At 47.1% G+C, this 17207-nt stretch overlaps 1 protein-coding gene across 2 annotated transcripts in view; it reads left to right on the forward strand.

Annotated features, from left to right (window-relative positions):
* The first annotated feature begins 4145 nt into the window (after positions 1 to 4145).
* HLCS (holocarboxylase synthetase) overlaps positions 4146 to 17207 on the forward strand; it is a 201260-nt gene continuing 188198 nt past the window's right edge. Inside the window, exons 1-2 of one of the 2 annotated variants that reach the window (XM_032865347.1) lie at positions 4146 to 4347; positions 7805 to 7942. In XM_032865347.1, coding sequence (XP_032721238.1) covers positions 4153 to 4347; positions 7805 to 7942 — 333 coding nt within the window. In that variant the 5' untranslated portion in view covers positions 4146 to 4152. The remainder of the gene's footprint in view (positions 4348 to 7804; positions 7943 to 17207) is intronic. The other variant, XM_032865348.1, reaches the window with a different exon arrangement.

A 17207-nucleotide genomic window follows, 5' to 3' on the forward strand; every position in this document is an offset into this window, starting at 1 on the left:
CCTGGGATCGAGCCCCGCATCAGGCTCTCTGCTGAGCGGGGAGTCTGCTTCCCCCTCTCTCTCTGCCTGCCTCTCTGCCTACTTGTGATTTCTCTCTGTCAAATAAATAAATAAAAATCTTTAAAAAATTATACATTCTCAGCTTCCTTAATTATGTAAGGAATAATTTATTTTTTTACAAGGCATTTAATACAAAATTTTCCTATTTGGAACAAATGTTTTTAAAAATTGGGATTCCAAAATTGAACTTTGACCAAGATGAGATGGTGGTTGTTTGATTCCTACCTCCATGAGGCCTGGAATTTCCTAATCAGCAAGATTTAAAATGACAATTTTTTCCCCCTTTGAGGCCCTCCCTGATCACAGCCCAAGGCTCTAATTTATTCTTTTGCCAGTAGCTCGTTTCTATCAATCCAAATTGAATTTTTCTTTTTGGGTTTAAAACAATAATGGAAAGGATTATTGGTTTAAAACAGTTTAATTTACTTAACAGTTAACCGCACATACGGATAGTTTCCCTGACACTTTCTGGCTCATAAACACACATTACCATAGACGTTCAAGTAGTCAAAGAAAAGCTCTTCAAGTTACAGCTTTTACCAACAGAAACCTCATGATTTCCATTAAATGTGTATTTAAATCATTTTTATGGAGGATATTTTTTCAAACAGATGGGTCATTCTTGAGACCCTGGGATCTCTGAATATAATTTTTTTAGCTCTCCAACACTGATGTGGAGGGAATAAATTCTTCTACATAAAGTGGAGACCCTAATTCCATTGCTAAATGTGAGCTGTTTACAGTGAGACCTATTTAAAATTCAGCATCTACTAAACGCTTCCAGCTAGTCTGGGATCCCTTGGCAAACTGTCCTATTCAGCTCTGGCCATTTGGGTTCAGGGTGCTTTCCGGGAGCAGACAGAGCCACTGTCAGCAAGATAGGCTTCCCCTAGGGAGGAACAGTTGATCTATTTAATGGAGGCTGGGGGCGGGGAGGACAGCTCCTCTGGGTGAGGGATACTCTTGGTTAACACCCTGCCTTATCCCCAAACCGTCATTTCCAGGGCATGCCTCCTCGGGGCAGACAGGAGACTTGGAGTTGGCTTTTCCTGTAGGAAGCCAGGCATGGTGATGGGTTACTGAGTTGGTTGTTGGCAGGTGAGTGCCACAATTCCTTTCTGCAGTGACGTTCTAGTGAAGGACAGTCTTGCTTCTGAATCCCTTGTCTGTGTTCTTTTCCTAGTCCGTTCTCCACACCAGTTTGGAATAGTCTAGTGGAGAGTCCAGAGCAACCCAAATCTAGGGAGAGACAGAGGTGGGTTTCAACAGTGCTGCTGAAATTTTAATGTTTGTGAATCACCTGGGGGATTTTGTGGAAGGGCAGATGCTGACTCAGTGGGTCTGGGGTGGAGCCCGGGGTTCTGCATTTCTTGTGAACTCCCGGGTGATGCCAGTGTTGCTGGTCCAGGGACCACACTTTGAGTTGCGAGGGACTATAAGGGATGAATCAGGTATGCACACAGCTGAGATCCCCTGATGTCTTATTTTTGCATCCTTTCCCTTTTCCTTTGCTATCCAGGAATGATAAGCTCCATCCTTGAGCTGTTATCCTTATTTTAGGTGGGATCATGAACAGAGCACCATGTGCCTGTTTAACTTCTCTTACTCCTCTGCCTTCCTGTGCTCCTTCCTGGGTCTGAATGGTAACAGGGCTCCTCAGTCCAAGGGTCAAGAAAGGACCTCACCGACTTCTCAGTTCACCAACTTCTCAGACCCACCATGGTCCCCATTCTTTATAACCCAGAGCTGTGCACAGAATTGACCCCTACCTTTCCCCATGATGTCTTCTGAGACCATGACATCCTGAAGCATCTAAGGGCTAACCTGGAAAGTTCCTATTCTAGCTCGATGGAGTTACGGTATCTGGGAAGGTGGGACTGCAAAGCTCTTAAGGAACTTGGAAGAACTAGAGATGACCTTCAGGTAGAGGAGATGACCTATTCATACCTAGCTGGAGTGGAGGGGGTGTGTCCTTAGAATCATAATTCAGCTAATTCTAAGAAGGCTATCTGAAGGGTTTGCCTGGTAAAACCTCAGGGTTTATCACTTTGTAAAGCTTTTTCATTTTCTTATTCCTAACTTGTTAGGCCTGTGTTATCCTGGAACGGCTAAGGCCTTCTTCAGGAGGACTCATTCCTTCCTTCCTCCAAGGACCCAATGACACAATTTTAGGCCTTGTGACCATGCGGGAACTCCCTTTCCAACTGCCACTGTCCTGCAGGGAAGTGGAGGATACGGCTTCAGCCCTGCCCATCACTTACTGTCCTTCTATTTCTGGTCTACTGTGATGCTTACCTTGTTTTTGAGGCTGATTCTTTCTTTTCCGATTCTCTCCCTCTTTTAAAATCTATTATTGCTGTATACACTGAGAAAATGTTCCTCTGTCACCTGACTGTAAATCTGAAGTTCTAGAAGTGGGTTTTCTGGACCACTGATTTAAAGCAGATGAATAAATGGTCAGGGCACTTCAAACGTCTATCGTTGGATTAAGTAAGACCTGGGATTGGTGTCCCTGACTGCTACTGCATTAGACCTTCTACTTATAGCAAAGGCCAGAGTAGGAAGCAGCATAGGGAAAATCTTTGCTGCATTTCAGAGTTGCTGGGGACACTGATTTTTTGCAAACTGTGTTTTGTTATTTTAAAAGAAAATATTTATTATATGTGCTGCCGAAGCAAGCACTAAAAATATATTTATTTATTAGAGTGCACACATGAGCTGGTGGGGAAGTAGCAGGGGTGGGGAGAGGGGGGAGGGAGAGGGGAGAGAGAAAGAGACACACACACACACACACACACACACACACACACACGATCTCAAGCAGACTCTCTGCTGCATGTGGACCCTGACAGCGGTCTCAATCCCACTACCCTGAGATCATGACCTATGCAGAAATCAAGAGTTGATTCTTAACGGACTGAGCTACCCAGGCACCCTGCAAAATGCCTTTTAAAACAAATGAGGTTCCATGGGAGAAATCTCTGTCACCATCAACAATAATTATGCTTCTCTTAGGGAACAAGAACCTTGAATCATAATTGATGAGTTTCCCTTCTTCTGGTTTTAGGATGCTCACACATTGGTAACTCACATATACATGAATACCAGGCAGTCTTTTTAGTGCTGGTCTATCTTCAACTCATTTTCAGTACTTATTTTAAAATATTTAGAGTCATATGTGTGTGTGTGTGTGTGTGTGTGTGTGTATAATTGTACTGTGAATTTATGTAATTTATTGTAAAATCCTTTTTGCAAGAAGGCTTAGAATAATATATTAAACCCAGTCTCACCTTATTTTCCCAGCAGTACAGCGTAGAGGCCGTGTGTTAGCTGAATCCCATACGGTACTACTAGTTAATGTACACATACCCACAGGCCCTTCTTCAATCTGCCTCCCAGCTCTCCAAGAAAGGGAAGCTGGACTTTGGCTTAAACCAGCCAAATGGGCCTAATCCCCTGGTCCTTCGCCAACCCTATCAGCCGCCTCTTCCCTTATGCCTCCTTTCTCCCTCCATCACACCCTCCCCCACCAGTGTCGGGTTGTGGGAGCACCCAAGCTCACGGTTCCCCACCTTAGCGCCCCCCAGCCTCCCTCCATCCTCACACCCTCAGCCCCAGCTCAGCCTCCCTCCAAGCCTCAACATCCCCAAGCGAGGCCTTCCTCCTCTCTCCCTGCTCCTGCCCCCCTCCGCAAGCGCGGTCTCCCTCCCTTCTCCCTCCAACCGCACCGCTGCCCGCAGCGCGGCCTCCCTCCTCCCAGCGCAGCCTCCCTCCATCCTCACCCACCCACGCCCCTGCGAGGCCTCCCTACATCCTGGCCAGCCCCCAGCGAAGCCTCGCTCCTCCCTCCATCCTCCCCCACCCCTCCCCACCCCTCCCCCACCAGCGAGGCCTCGCTCCTCCCTCCGTACTCACCCCCACCCCCGCTCCCGCCCCCGCCGGCCTTCCCCAGCCCGCGCGGCCTCACCCCTATGGCGCGGCCTCTTCCGGCCCGCGCAGGGCGGGCGTGGGGCGGGGCCGGGCGGGAGGGGAGCGCCCGAGGTGCGAGCGTGCGGGGGTCGCGCCCCGCCGCCGCCGGCCGGCCGGTCGGTCATGCTCATCACGCTGTGCTACCTGTACCTGTGGGCGCGCTGGGGGCGCCGACCGGCCGCGCTCGTGCGCGCCACGGTGCAGCGGCTGCGCGCCTCGCGCTGCTCCTTCACCTTCTGCGGCGCGGCCGCGCGGCCCCGGGACGCCCGCGTGTGCCTGAGCCGCGGCGGCCGAGTCTTCTGCGTCGGCGAGAGCCAGGTGGGCGGGCGCGGGGCTGGCGGGGTGCGGGCGGGGCCGGGGGCGCGCGGGGGGCGGGGCCGGCGGGAGGCGCGGCCTCGGGGCTCAGGCTGCCGGAAGCGCCGGCCCGCCCCGCGCTGCGCCGGGTCTATGCGAGGCTGGAGGTCGCGGGCTTGGGGTCCCGAGGGCGGGCTTGGGGGCACCTCTGCGTGCGATATCCTCGGGGACCCCGGACGGGGGACCAGAGGTCCGGAACTGCTGCGACCGGCGACACGTCCCCTGTCCCCGGCGTGCCGGGTCGAGGGTATGGGAAGGCATGGCTCCTGCCTTGCAAGTCTGGCGATCCGCGCTGCCCACCTGGAGTGCGCTTCTGACGGCCTCCCCCACTGCGGGCTGCGGTCGGGTTGAGCCTGACTTCACGGAAAGACCGCAGATCCTCAGTCTCTTTCCGAGATCTCTGAGGGCACAAAAATGGCCCTGTCGGTCGCGAGTTTTACCCACCAGGGCGCCCCACGGATGGTCTCCGCGTCTGTATGACTTCGGTTGCGCACAGACTTTGTTTTTGACCCGGTGCTGAGCCTGACAGCTGCCAGGTGCAGCCGCTCGCCTGCCGGTCGTCCAGTCTGTGCAGAACCGTTCCCTTTCAGTAAAGGGGACCGCGGTTCCGTCCACTCAGCTGTTGGAGGGGGACTGGACCTCCCAGTGCGGTCTGCGCAGATTTCCGCTGACATAACTGTTTTCATGAACACTTAGAAGTATTTGCTTTTAATCGGTTTGTTTCCCTTTCCTCTTCCCTCCGGAAAGTCGGTTAGCGTTAAAGTAAGATTTTCTAAGTGTGCGAAACCATAGCACCCGCGTGGGAATTAAAATCTTATCTCAGGTTTGAATACTTTGTTGTATGCCTAAGTATGGAGTTCTGTGGTGCTACTAGCTCATCAGATACCCTTCCCTGTTGGTATACCATAACCCACCGAAAATGAGTAACTGTTGTCTCCATTCTGAGAGTGCAGAGCTAGGACCACTTAGATGCGAGTCAGGAGACACTCGTTCCACTTGACGGCCCTGTTCATTAATTAGGGCTTAATTCTCTCAAGGAACCAAGATTGAGAGGGATAGCAAACTAAGGAAAGATTGAAGGGTGCGTTTTTCTATTGCAGTGGTTTCCAATCTGGATTCGTGTACTTAAAAAAATAACCTTTAAGATTTCAGTTAGAGGGGTGCGTGGGTGGCTCAGTCCGTTAAGGGTCTGCCTTCTGCTCAGGTCATGATCCCGGGGTCCTGCGATGGAGACCTCCATTGGGCTCCCTGCTCAGTGGGGAGCCTGCTTCTCCCTGTCCCTCTGCTGCTCCCCCTGCTTGTTCATTCTCTGTCAAATAAATAAAATCTTAAAAAAAATTCAATTAGAGTAAACATTTTGAACATTTCAAAAATGTTGAGATGTAAATATTTTTAATTTTCTTGGAAGAAGTTTTACTTTTGGAAGACTCCATGACTTTCCTGATCTGTTATCTACCGTAACTGCTTTTCAGCTTTTTTCCTACTGCTCCAGCCTACCGTGGGGGCACCCCTGCCAAGCTAGCCTTGGGTTTTCAGGGATTCTATGACCTGATGTGCTCCTGCTTTTTGAAGTTAACCTTGCCCCACCCTAGAGTTATGCTCAGGTATCATTGTCTCAAGGGGATGTTCCTCATGCTTCACACCAGATGGGACAGGCCTGCGCTGTGCCCTCATCCACTTTATTTATTATTATTTTTAAAGATTTTATTTATTTATTTACAAGTAGGCAGAGAGGCAGGCAGAAAGAGGGGGAAGCAGGCTCCCTGCTGAGCAGAGAGCTCAATGCATGATCCCAGGACCCTGAGATCATGACCTGAGACTTAAGCAGAGGCTTAACCCACTGAGCCACCCAGGCGCCCCTCCCCACATCCACTTTAAATCACCCTTCATATTTCCAGTTTTTATCCTTTCCTCCCTAGGAATTGGGTCTTTTTAGCTTAGCTTCCAGCTTGCCCTAGAATAGTCACTCAGTGACTTCACTTCAGTGAATGAAGAAGTGGTTAGTGGTTGTTAGGTTTCAGCTCTGACGGTTAAGGCCCGCTATCGGAAAATTTGACTAATGATTAGCTACCGTTGATTTCAGCTATAAAATATGGTGGGGCTAATGATTTGTGGGCTAGCTACTTTGTCAGTCTACCTGGACTGAAGTGACTTTACAGAAATGAATCTTCTGTCTTCGTCATCTCCTTACTTCATATATTTAGAATCAGATGCATAGAATGCATATGTGTATGTAATTGGAGCTCCCACCGATATTGATAACTATAATCGAAGACTTTAAACACATTTGAAATTTTAAGCTTTTTGTTTAATATACACGAGTTCTGTGTTTGAGTAAGGTAGACAGTCTGTTCTTTGTTGTTAACTGCTATAATGATAATTACGTTAATCCATGGAGAGGAGTTTTCTCTCCTCCAAATTTTCATTCATTCACTAGTTTAGTAGACATTTATTAATAGTTTACCATGTGCCAGGTTACTAGGCCAGGTGGAAACACCTTTTGATCCTCCCAGATCAAAAGGGCAGGTTTGAATTGGTAAATGGGGTGTGGAGCCTGACCTTCTGTTTTGGTGATGTTGAAAGGGCTCACCCCATGTACCCTTAGGTGTCAGCTTTTCTGCTCTGGATATGCCTTGTTTTTAGTGGGTTAAAGCCTTCAAAATTCACTTACTGTCCTTTTATTATTTTTTAAATTTATTTTATTTATTTATTTTTAAAAGATTTTATTTATTTATTTGACACAGAGAGAGAGATCACAAGTAGGCAGAGAGGCAGGCATAGGGAAAGGGGGAAGCAGTCTCCCTGCTGAGCAGAGAGCCTGACTCAGGGCTCAATCCCAGGACCCTGAGATGATGATCTGAGCTGAAGGCAGAGGCTTTAACCCACTGAGCCACCCAGGTGCCCCACTTACTGTCCTTTTAGAGAGGCTTCAGTAGGGAGAGCACAGATAAATGGACAAATCCATTCTGATAACCAATGTCGATGCTCTCTATCATGGCTAGGGGAAGTGGAAGAGGAGTTCTCCAGGCTTCTATTAGTAATGGGTGGCTTTGGACCAGCGCGCACTCCTGAGTCTCCCCACTTTTAAATGTGCGTCTGAGTTGTGATTGGGGAAACTCCTCATGCTCTAAGAAGTAAGGAATGGTGGGGGTAAGCCCAGCTTCAGAATTAATGGTGGATCGCACATACCTAGAGATGTTAAAGTTGCGAAAAAAGGGGATGTTGCAGGTGTTTAAATAGTCACAGTTCAACCAGAGGCTCAGGGTTAATGTGGTGTGTAGGAGGAGAGAGTCTGGTAACCTTAATCTAGATCCTGCCTGGAATTACAGAGGAGGGGAGGTCCCCGAGTTGATGTAAGTAGCTGTTGTGATTTGAAGTGATATTGAATCCTCTTTTTGTGTATTTCTTTCCCTCTGTCCAGTCCGTTGATGACTTGAACAAATGGGCCCTGTTTCTTGTGTCTCCTTTTATACTTGAGGCAGAGCACATAGCATTTGTGACAGAGAGCATTTGGGTGCAAGGTGAGAGTTTACAGAGACCGTCGTCCTCTTCAGAAACCGTGAGTAACATGTTTTTAACTTGTGTCTCAGAAGGAAACTGTCTTAACCAAAAGTAAATTTGTATTTTCCCCCCTGTTCTTTCCTGGCCTCTGTGACCCCGTTTTTTTGTGTGGACATTTTGGGTTAAAGAAAAAAATATTATTAAAATTATTTTCACCTGTTTCTTTTTACTTTTTTGAACGTGGCTGCTAGAAAAACTGCCTGAGTGGCTTGTGTTTGGGGCTTATGTCATGTTTGCACTGGGCAGCGCTGCTCGAGGAACATCTAGCCCGTCCCTCCACTTCTTCAAATCAGCCCGAGTGGTTAACTTTTATCCCCATGTATTTCCTAGATGTCTCCTCTGGAGTATTCTTTTTAAAAAAATTTTTTTTTTTTATAAACATGTAATGTATTATTATCCCCAGGGGTACAGGTCTGTGAAGCGCCAGGTTTACACACTTCACAGCACTTACCATAGCACATACCCTCCCCAATGTCCATAACCCCACCCCCCTCTCCCTATCCCTTTCCCCCTGGCAACCCTCAGTTTTTTTTGTGAGATTAAGAGTCTCTTATGGTTTGTCTCCCTCCCGATCCAATCTTGTTTCATTTATTCCTTTCCCACCCCCCAAACACCCCACGTTGCCTCTCAACTTCCTCATATCAGGGAGATCATATGATAATTATCTTTCTCTGACTGACTTATTTCGCTCAGCATAATACCCTCTAGTTCCATCCTCGTCATCAAAAATGGCAAGATTTCATTTCTTTTGATGGCTGCATAGTATTCCATTGTATATACATACCACGTCTTCTTTATCCATTCATCTGCTGATGGACATCTGGGCTCTTTCCATGGTTTGGCTATCGTGGACATTGCTACTATAAACATTTGGGTGCACGTGCCCCTTTGGATCACTGTGTTTGTATCTTTAGGGTAAATACCCAGTTCCGCTGGAGTATTTTGATAACACTTCCAACTTCATAACCTGTCTAAAAGTAGTTGCATATATTTCTCTGCTGGGAAAAAAAAAAAGAGAGTCTCAGAGGAACACCCCAACCTGTTTTTCGTCTCATCTCCTGCATCCTTCCCGCCATGCAGGTCCAAATTCTACTGATGCCCCTCCCCGGCTGTCTCCCCTCGCCTCCTTCTTTTCCACTCCTCATTTCGTGCTCCGTTTCAGATCTTTTGGTCTAAACTGTGGAAATGTAGTCCTGTCTTGTGTCCATGGGTTTTCCTCTTGATGGCCGGAGTTCTCTTCCTAGACACAAATCCAAGGAAACTCACTGTTGCTCAAGCTTCAGAGGATGGCTTCTCACCAGACACGGTCATGCCCTTAAGTTCATGGAAGTCTGACCCTAAGCCCCTTCAGGTGTCTGCATTGAGTCCTTGCCTCGCCGCCTTCACTCAGCCACCATGTGATCCCTGCCAGCCCCTGGATAATCCAGCAGGGGTTTTGCTGACGATAGTAGCCGTCGTCACTGGATTTCCATTTTACAAACATCATCTTCAAGCCATTGTATTGGGATGAGAGAAAAGGAAGAGAGCAGGAAGACTAGAAAAATTGACTAGAATTCAAGGTAGACTGAATAGGTAAATAGTAAATAGTATAGTAAACATATAGTAAACTATAGTAAATAGTAAACTATAGTAAATAGTAAATAGTAAAGATATTTAAAGGAGAGCAAGAAACTATGTTTGGGTGGCCTGAGAGCCGTCAGTGTGCTGTGGCGCTCCATTTCCTTGGGCAGCCTCCTGATGTTTTATCGAGCCTTATATAGACTTAGGATAATAATAATAATACCATTTATCCAGCCAATTCTATATGATATTATTCTTGTCATTTTATTTATTTAATTCATTTATTTTTAAAATTTTATTTATTTATGTGACAGAGATCACAAGTAGGCAGAGAGGCAGGCAGAGAGACGGGGGAAGCAGGCTCCCTGCCCGAACAGAGAGCCCGATGTGGGGGTCAATCCCAGGACCCTGAGATCATGACCTGAGCCAAAGGCAGAGGCTTTAACCCACTAAGCCACCTAGGCACCCCTATTCTTGTCATTTTAAAGAGAAGAAAACTGAAGCCTTAAGATTAAATGGCATTTCTTTCTTTTTTCTTTAAAGATTTTATTTATTTGAGAGTAAGCGTGAGTGAGAGAGAGCGATCACAAGCTGGGGGTTGGGGGGCAGATGGAGAGGGAGAAGCTGTCTCCCCATTTGAGCAGGGAGCCCTGATGCAGGACTTGATCCCAGGACCCTGGGATCATGACCTGAGCTGAAGGCAGACGCTTAACCTACTGAGACACCGAGGCGCCCCTTAAATGGCGTTTCTAAAGCCATCAGCTGCTAAATGGCAGATAAAGTTTTAACCAGTGTCCATACCCTTTCTAGTAGCCAGAGGGATGCATTAGTAGTTTTAAAGAGATCTAGACATTGCCTTTTCCTAGTCATAACAACAAAGCTTACATTAACCCGAGGCCAAGCCAGCAATGCTCATGGCTCTTCTCCTGTGTTCAGTAGAAGGACGCCAACTGGTGATGTGAAATTTTTTGGTGAACTCAAGCATTCACTAAAGCGGAAAAGACTACTCAGAAAGTTCCTTTTTGTTTAAAACAATGATTTTCAGTGTATTAAAATTACAAATTAAGTTATCAATTAGGTTGAATTGTGGAAGTGCCAATACTTGGCTTTTTTTTTTTTTTTTTTTAAACCTATGAAGAATCCATTCATGGTAACATAATTGGAAACCAAACCCGATTTGGGCTTTTAAGTCCTAATTTACCATTCTTAGAAGTTTAGCAAAAATTTGTGATCACGGTTAATGGGATTTCTGAATAATATTTGTCCTGTTCAGAAGCTCAAATATCTTAAAACACTATATTTTGGGGTGCCTGGGTGGCTCAGTGGGTTAAAGCCTCTGCCTTCGGCTCAGGTCATGATCCCAGGGTCCTGGGATCGAGCCCCGAATCAGGCTCTCTGCTCAGCAGGGAGCCTGCTTCCTCCTCTCTCTCTGCCTGCCTCTCTGCCTACTTGTGATCTCCATCTGTCAAATAAATAAATAAAATCTTTAAAACAAAAACAAAAACAAAAAACAAAAACAAAAAAACCACCGTATTTTATTTTTGGATTCTAGCCGGACAGACTTGGGTTAATCCTAATCCTTGATCAAAAGTGTACTCTCATCATTGCATGGCCCTCATTCGCTGATGAATTTGAAATTATATGATAAATACCCACGAATTCACCACTGAGTATGGAAATGGAACATGTACCTATGTGAGCCCCCAGAGTCTATCCACGCATTCTACCTCCCCTGCCCCTACCTTCTGCCTCCCCAAACCAACTTCTTTTTAGATAACATAAGTCATCTGAGTGACCAAACATCATCTTACTGAACACTTACATAATTCTTATAAATTATTAAACTTAGAGTAAGCTTGATGTTTTCTTAGATATGCTAATATTACTTGTTATGTAGTAAGATTTCGGCTTAAAACCAACGCTGGGATTTCTAAAATATTGCCATTACATAAAGTATGTGCAGATTCCTTAACACAAAATGTGACTGCTCTGTTCTTGAGTTCCTAAATTATTGTTCCGTAATTGTACCTCTTTCTGGGGTTCAAAGACGTGGAGCATCTGAGGGAACGTAGTTACTGTGTTATGGAGGGTAGAGGCTAATGTAGAGAGCTACTGTAACAGAGACCCAGAACCGCAGCAGAGCAAAAAGCTAGAAGTTTCTTTCTCTCTCAGGGAGGCAGTTCTGCTGTGTAAGGCCATCCAGGCACCCAGTTCCCTTCTGTGTGTTGCCCTCATCTCCTCTCTGCCCGTCTTGTTCACTCTCTCTCTCTCTCTCTCCTTTTTTTTTTTTTTAATATTTTATTTATTTATTTATTTGACAGAGAGAGAGAGAACAAGTAGGCAGAAAGGCAGGCAGAGAGAGAAAAGGGGAAACAGGCTCCCTGCTGAGCAGAGAGCCTGATGCCAGGACCCTGAGATCATGACCTGAGCCGAAGGCAGAGGCTTAACCCACTGAGCCACCCAGGCGCCCCTCGTTCACTCTCTTGGTAGGGGCTGGTTCCTTTTACCCCCGCTGCTGTTGTCAACCTCATGCACATTCTAGCCCTCAGGTTGGGGGATGAGAGGGGATAAGGGCCAGTCAGCTTCCTCTTTAAAAACTCGGATCAGAAGTTTCACAGGCCCCTCATGTACCTGTACCCTTAGCCACAGGGCAGGCTGTGAACTGCAGTCCTCGCTAGACAAGGAAGGGAAGGGAAGAACGGAAGACTAGATTTTGGGAGATAATTAGCATTTCTCACAGTTATTTCATTTAATATACATTCTAATGAAGATTTACTTAAGATCTTGCTTAATGGCAATGACTTACTTCTTAATTTTCTGAGGGAGAAAGATGCCTACCCCCCAAGGAAGACGGCTACTATCCAGATAATTCATTTTATTTACGATCAGAGGCTTTGGTGGGTCTCGCAACCAAGAGCTGGAGACATTCCGAGATATTTTTTTGACCACTCTGGCTATTACACTGTACTTCTTTTTATAAGTTGGGCCTTAAAACTTAAAAAGGAATTGATCTCAGGCACCTGGCTCAGTGGATTGCCTACCACCCCTCCAATCCATGCCCTCCCATTGCGCTTGTCATGGTGAACTTTAACTGTTCATTTACTTAGCTGTCTTCCCTCCCACACTGTGAGCTCCCCAAGTTGACAGGAACCATCATCTCTGAATGCACCTTGTATCTCCATAGGACATGTAACTCCAGCGCTGGCACACAATGTGGCATATAATAGGCACTTGATAAACCCTAGATGAATGGATAAATGCCTTCATAGCGAGTGAATTTTTGGCAACAAAAGAATTATGTATGACTTTTGGGTCATCAATTCTTACTAAACAAAGCTGTTAATGTTATTACAGAATGTACTGAAAATTGAGCTGAATCTACCATGCTCCACTGGTATTTGTTGTGGCACCTTAGCAAAATAAGTGGAACACAGTAGATGTTCAATAAATACGTTAATGAATGACTTAATGAAAATATGAATATATGAAGGCTACAATTTTTTCAAAACTGAATTCCGGGGACGCCGGGGTGGCTCAGTCAGTTAAGCATCTGCCTTTGGCTCAGGTCATGATCCCAGGGTCCTGGGATCGAGTCCCACATCAGGCTCCTTGCTCAGTACAGACCCTCCTTCTCCCTCTTCCTTTGCCTTATACATCCTCCTGCTTGTGCTCTCTCTCTCTCTTTCACTCTATGTGTCAAATAAATAAAGAAAATCTTTAAGAGTAAATAAAAACTGAATTCCTAAGATTCATTTATTTGTTGTTGGAGTCTATAGAATGACCACAAATGGAAGTCATTTGAGGGGTGCTTGGGTGGTTCAGTTGGTTAAAGGTGCAACTCTTGGTTTTGGCTCAGGTCATGATCCCAGGGTGTGGGGGTGGGGGGGGGGCGCCAGCTCAGCAGGGAGTCTGCTGCTCCTTCCCCCTTTGCCCCTCCCCCCTCGTGCTTTCTCTCTCTCTCACTCTCTCTCTCAAATAAGTCAATAAAATTAAAAAACATTTTTTAAAACGTCATTTGAGATATCCAAAATTAAAAAGGATATTTTAAATATCTGTAAGAGTTCCATAATCCTAGAAATATGAAAGAAATGTGACATGTATCAAGTTCAAAGTCTTTCTTACATATATATTTTCTATTTACTATTTCAGGGCCCCGTTAAACTCAAAGGACTTTAGAGTTAAGTACAAGATACATAGATTCATAGAAGCCCCCCCAAAAGCAAAATCCCATTAAGCAATCAACCCAAATGAGAACTGCAGAATTAATGAGAACTTATAGATGAGTTTCAAAGGAAAAACAGGGATTTGGTGCAGAGGAGTGAAGGGCTTCCCAGCAGAATGGCAGGTACAGAAGGATACAGAGGTTTGCACCTGAGGACTGGTTCAGTACAATTGCATCTACAGAGACATAAGTTGGGGACGTGGCCCAAGATAAGGCCAGAGGAGAACGATGGAGCTGGACTGTCGTGTGGGAAATTATCTAGATGCAGCAGTAGCTTCTAAAAACTGGGGCGCCCGGCTGGCTACGTCCACAGAGCGTGCAGCTTTTATCTTGGGCTTATGAATTGAGCCCCACATTGGATGTAGAGGTTACTTAAAAGAAAAAAAGAGCATGACCAGTCAGGGTTCCCCAGCAGTCACAGAGTAGAGAAGCTTGCAGACCAAGTTAAGGTACGTGAATGACACAGTTCGTTGAATAATTTCAAAACACGCAACAAGAAGCACGTGGAGAGATCTGGGGTCAGCTGACCCTTAGGATTAGCTGCAAGGGCCAGAGAGGAGGTTAAAGCAGGGGGCTCGGCAGGTGGAGGGTGTGTGTGGCTGGCGCACGCTTGTTCTGCTGGGGAGACTCAGGACTTGTGTGCCTGGGAGACCTGTGTGCCAGCTGTGCTTTTCATCCGTTCCTAGGCAGACTGTACGTGGGGCCCTAATGGGTGGCTGATTCAGGGTGACTTAACTGTCAGTCCCGAGGTGGCATGATTTGTGTCTTAATAATATTGAAGATTTACTTGGCCTGTCCACGACTCTCTGACTAGGGGTAGTGCTTTCCTTTGTTCTTTCCATTTTATCTGTGTTCATTACACGTATGTGCCACTGATGTCCTCGATCTTTAGCATGTCTTGTAAGTTACATACTCGATGTATGGGTTCCGTCCACGCTCTTTGTTTTTCTACGTAGCAGAGCTGAATATTCTTCGATAGTCAGCAAATGCGCATAATGCAAAGATCACGGAAGGTTTATACGCACTCATTAAGAATTTGGGCTTTATCCTAGGGACGGTAGGTTTTGGTGGATGGGGGATCACTCGTGGAGATTGGGAATAGGGCGGAAGGGCTCGGGGAGGGGCTGCTGTAAGGAATGCAATTTTGTGCATTGTTTTGGTCAGCTTTGCTGAAGTAACAGATGACCCTAGCCTCTCACTGGCTTGTAACAACAGATCTTGGTTTCTTGCTTGGCTGATGTGTGGGCTCAGCAGCGATTTCAAGCTGGGTCTCTGCTCTGTGCATCCTTCTCGTGCAGGGACCCAGGCTGAAGGAGCAAGTCCGTCTTCGGACGGGCCATTCACACAGAGGGGAGGAGCCGGAGCTGGCCGAGATTCAGGATAGTGGATTGTCCTGTATGATGTGGTGCACGTGACATTCTGGGACTTCCAAGGCTAGATCGTAGGGCACGTGGCAGCTTCTGCCTGGGCTCTTGGAACTCAGCTCCCTTGCTCTGCCAAGCGAGGACGCTCCAGCTGGTGGGCAGCTCTCACTGGCTGGGTGAGGGAGCTGTCCTGGAAGTAGAGCATCCCGGCCCAGTGCAGGGATCAGACCCGAGCCTCCCGGAGCAGAGCTGACAGCAGAGCTGTCCCTGCCAAGCCCTGCCTGCATTGAGACTGAACAAAATAAATGATTAGCTGAAGCCACTACATTTTGGGTGGTTTGTTACACCGCAGTGGGTAACGAAAACCCTTGGGATGTCTTTTTTTTTTTTTTTTTTTTTTTTTTAAGATTCATCTATTTACTTACTTGAGAGTGACAGAGAGAGTGAGAGAGAGAGAGAGAGCGCGCGCGTGCATGCACACAAGCTGGGGGAAGGGCAGTGGGAGAGGGAGAAGCAGCCTCCCCGCTGGGTAGGGAGCACCACGGGGCTCAATCCCAGGACCCTGGGACCATGACCTGAGACCTGAGCCGAAGGCTGGTGCCCAACCAGCTGAACCACCCAGGCGCGCCACACTTGGGGTGCCTTTTAAAACTTCTTCCTCAGCTTACCGGCATCGCTGGGATGGGCACGGGAAGTGGGCCGTGACCAGTCGGGGAGGCTAATGCTGTAGCCCTTAGATGGGGGCCTCAGGGGCCTATGGGACTCCTCCAGGACCCAAGCACTGTAAACAGTCTGTGACAGCAAGGGTCTTTCTCTTATTTTCTGACTGAGGCTCCGGTACTCGGCAAATTAAGGCCCCTGGACCTCCTTTTTCCTGGGGTGTCTGGTCAGTCCCGGTTCTGCAGTACGACGTGGTTTCACTGATCATGTCAGCTTTTGCTTGCTATGCACCTCTGACGTCCCTTATGCCGTCACTTGATTTTCCAGCACCCCTCTCCTGAAACATGGTAGGGCATATTATCTTTTCAAATGATAGAGAGTGAGAATGGAGTTTGTAGCCATCCTTTGTCCTCTGTATTTGCAAACTGAAGGCTGCAAGGTAACCCCCTTCCCTCACTCTCTGAGTTTCACATTCCTCCTGTCTCTGCATGTCTCACCTTCCTTCATCCAGTTTGTCGCTACAAATTTTAAAAACCTCATGTACAATTAATTATAATTAAGTTGGTTTAGAAGAAAGAAAGCATACGTGTGCCCATATACGTGTATGTGTATATATAAATATACATACATGCAGGGATTGGGGGGAGGGAGGTGGTGGGGAGAGAGATCCAGAAACATTTATTTAAGGAATTGGCTCCCCTGATGGTGGAGTGTGCAGGGCCAGAATTTGCAGGGCCAGCAGAGAGGTGGGATACTCAGGGAAAGTAGGTGTGGCTGCTGGAGTCACGAGGTCTCCTCCCTTGGGAGACCTCAGTCTTTTTCTCAGAAGATCTTTAATGTTTGAATCAGTCGACGTTGGTGTCTCCTAGGTGGCTCAGTTGGTTGCGTGTCCAACTCTTGATTTCAGTTCAGGTCATGATCTCGGGGTGGTGAGATCGAGCCCTCCCTCTGGGTGTGGAGCCTGCTTGAGATTCTCCTTCTCTCTCTGCTGCTTGCCCCCCTCCCTCTCTTTAAAAAAAATGTTGATGACATCTAAATACGTTCAGGGTCACATCTGCCCTGAAACTGGGCTGCAGATCCGGGTCCCGTGTTCTAGCATCCCCTCCCCCGTGGAGGACGATCAGCTGCCTGTTGCAATGTCTGCTCCCACAGTTGCCCCCACATTTGCCTGCAGAACTTCATCCTCCCCTCCTTACCCCCTCCCCCCCACAACGTGCTGCAGGCAGCCTTGGGAAGGACAGTTCGCTGGAGGCCGCCCCGAACATGTAATCCAGTGGCCCCGGGCCCTCCTCGAGGACGTGTATTGAGTAGAGCAGGTCCACCACCGCCTCCTGTCATCGAGGTAACCCCAAGTCCCGAGCTTTGGTTATGGAAAGGATCTTTCTTTTTTTTTTTTTTTTTAAAGATTTTATTTATTTATTTGACAGACAGAAATCACAAGTAGACAGAGGCAGGCA

Source organism: Lontra canadensis, unplaced genomic scaffold (assembly GCF_010015895.1).
Source record: "Lontra canadensis isolate GAN:19392208 unplaced genomic scaffold, GSC_riverotter_1.0 scaffold29, whole genome shotgun sequence".
In the NCBI taxonomy this organism is placed as follows: domain Eukaryota; kingdom Metazoa; phylum Chordata; class Mammalia; order Carnivora; family Mustelidae; genus Lontra; species Lontra canadensis.